General features: G+C 41.4%; 1 protein-coding gene across 1 annotated transcript in view; it reads right to left on the bottom strand.

Annotated features, from left to right (window-relative positions):
* The window catches only part of LOC122247044 (uncharacterized), an 18,225-nt gene that overhangs the window by 11,553 nt on the left and 4,172 nt on the right, over positions 1–2,500 (bottom strand). Inside the window, exon 3 of the mRNA XM_086536663.1 lies at positions 788–968. Within this exon, the coding sequence (XP_086392789.1) occupies positions 788–968 (181 nt within the window). The remainder of the gene's footprint in view (positions 1–787; positions 969–2,500) is intronic.

Below are 2,500 nucleotides of genomic sequence, written 5' to 3'. Positions count from 1 at the left end.
CCTTATTCAGGTTTTAGAAGTAGCTATAAATACTTTTTTTGTATTCCCAAAGAAGAGAAACCACAATTTAAACATTCTTGAGTTAGTTTTAAACTAACTCAAAAAAAACAAAAAAAACAGAAATAGTCAATATCTCTAAACACAAATCCACACTAAACTTATGTCCACACACACACACACATAATAACAAAAGTGGTAAGAGCAATATAACAATCAACAAAAAATAACCATGGAAAAATCATACCAAGAACAAAAAGAGAAATATTATAGCAAAAATAATGATGATGGTGAGTGAGAATAGCAATAATGATAGTGAGAATAATTAACCCTGTGACGACGGTGCGTCACACTCGTGTGACACAACCAAACTCCCAATGCCGGGGCGTCATGTCAGTGTGACGATTTCAATGCAATATTGCAATCGCCCGGCATAGGGGTCTTCGCGTAGCGAGTGCCCCATCAGGAAAGAGTTAATAATAATAATTATCATTATTATAATAATAAAATAGTGAAAGTTTTTCAATATTTAGACTAAAACACACAAAAAATCTAGAGATTCTTCACATAATAACTTTCACTACAAAGAAAGGGCAGTATCCAGCATTCAAAGCATAAAATGAAAGACAAGGCATATTGTCAGAGAGGGATTAATAGTACATTAAAGCTAACCTTGCATGCTCACTGAGTAGTCTTTGAGTATAAAACCTCATACTCCATTAAGAACACTCTTAAAGCAAAGATAAGCACAATCACAAATATGATTTCCTACAGAACAATGGCATTCTACCTGTCATGAGGATGTGGGCCAAGCCATCAAATCTGAGCTCCTCTATCTGGTTACATTGTTGCAGCAAGCTGATAAAGTCACGCTCTACAAGGTCAGCACTTAGGAGTTTCAGGCTCTTGACCTTGCTAGAGACTTTGCTCCACAGGTCAGAAAACCTGCCCTTCATACTAAGGTCAACTTCCTGCAAGGAGAAGAAGGGGGACTTTGGAAATAGGCCATTTTTCATGTCTGACTGAACAGAGGGCAAAGCTTGGCATAAAAATGGACTAGGGGAGGGGAATGCTATTGTACAAGCAGTAGAATGGCATCAACATTAAATTGATCATTCTTTTAACCCATTCACGCCGGGGCCATTCCGGCTTTGCACGGTCGCAATACCGGGGTTCTCGAACACATAAGCCTAACGCCTCGAGATTCTCGGGCGCACAAGCCGCGAGCCTGGGTTGCCCGCTCACTCTACCTGAGCGCGCGGCTTCCCCTCATAGCTCGTCCAGGGCGTCTGACGCGAAAACCACAATACGTGCTATCACGTCAACCGGCGTGAATGGGTTAAAAACAATAATTGCTTTTGAAGGATGTAGAAATACTAATACTAAGAAGAGTGAGATTTTATTCAATGATGTATACACACACACACACAGACACATACACACACACACACACACACACACACACACACACACACACACACACACACACACACACACACACACACACACACACACACACACACACACACACACACACACACACACACACACACACACACACACACACACACACACACACACACACACACACACATACACACACACGTGTACACATGCATATTCGATAATAAATATACAAATATGTATGTGTGCGGGGTGGTGGGGGGCGGAGGAGTTGAATGTAAAAGTAAATAAAAGATACAGACATAGTTCACACCTCATACTATCATACAATTGTGGTTTTCTCTACAAAGGAGTACTCTGATTCTTATTTCCCCCCTCCATATTAATGTACAGTCCTTCCCAGGCAATGACCACTATTACTTGTTCAGCTCCTGGCCAGCTACTCTGTCAGGAATTTCATTTGTTGATAACTGGGGAGACTTTGTGACTTTTTACCAGTGGCCAATAGGAATGATCATTAATCATGATACTCTGCTAAATTAACTTGTTTCTCTCTCCCTCTAACTCTCTCATTTTCTCATTCACCCATTCATTCATTCATTCACTCTATCACTCTTTCACCCCTCTTCTATATCCCTCTCCCTATTCCATACCTCTCGTCCTCTCCTACACCTCTCTTTCTCTACTATACTCTCTCCCTCTCCCATACTTCTCTCCTCCTCCCATACCCTTCTCCCTCTCCCATACCTCTTTCACTCTTTCATACCTCTCTTCCTATCCCATACCTCTCTCCCTCTTCCATAGCCCTCTCACTCTCGCTCTCCCTTTCTACAGGATGCTTAACGAGCCATTCCTGCATATTTCAGATATATAAATTATATCATGGACTGTTTGAGGAATCCTGTATGACCTGGTTGACAATCAGAGACTCAGCATTAGCTTCCTTCTGTTATTGATAAGGTCTGTAGTTCACAGAAAACTAACGACTCAATAAGAAAACAGCGTTTTGGGCCCTTGCTCATATCAAGGCAAGGTAAAGAGATGAAGACATGTCTGGTCTTGATGAAGGAAGCACTGGTTCTATAGCCTGACCTTCCTG

This window comes from Penaeus japonicus, unplaced genomic scaffold (genome assembly GCF_977035675.1).
Source record: "Penaeus japonicus unplaced genomic scaffold, GWHDUDI00000001_assembly GWHDUDI00000005, whole genome shotgun sequence".
Taxonomy (NCBI): domain Eukaryota; kingdom Metazoa; phylum Arthropoda; class Malacostraca; order Decapoda; family Penaeidae; genus Penaeus; species Penaeus japonicus.
Note: the sequence above shows the minus strand (reverse complement) of the source record. Positions and strands in the feature narration are given on the sequence as shown.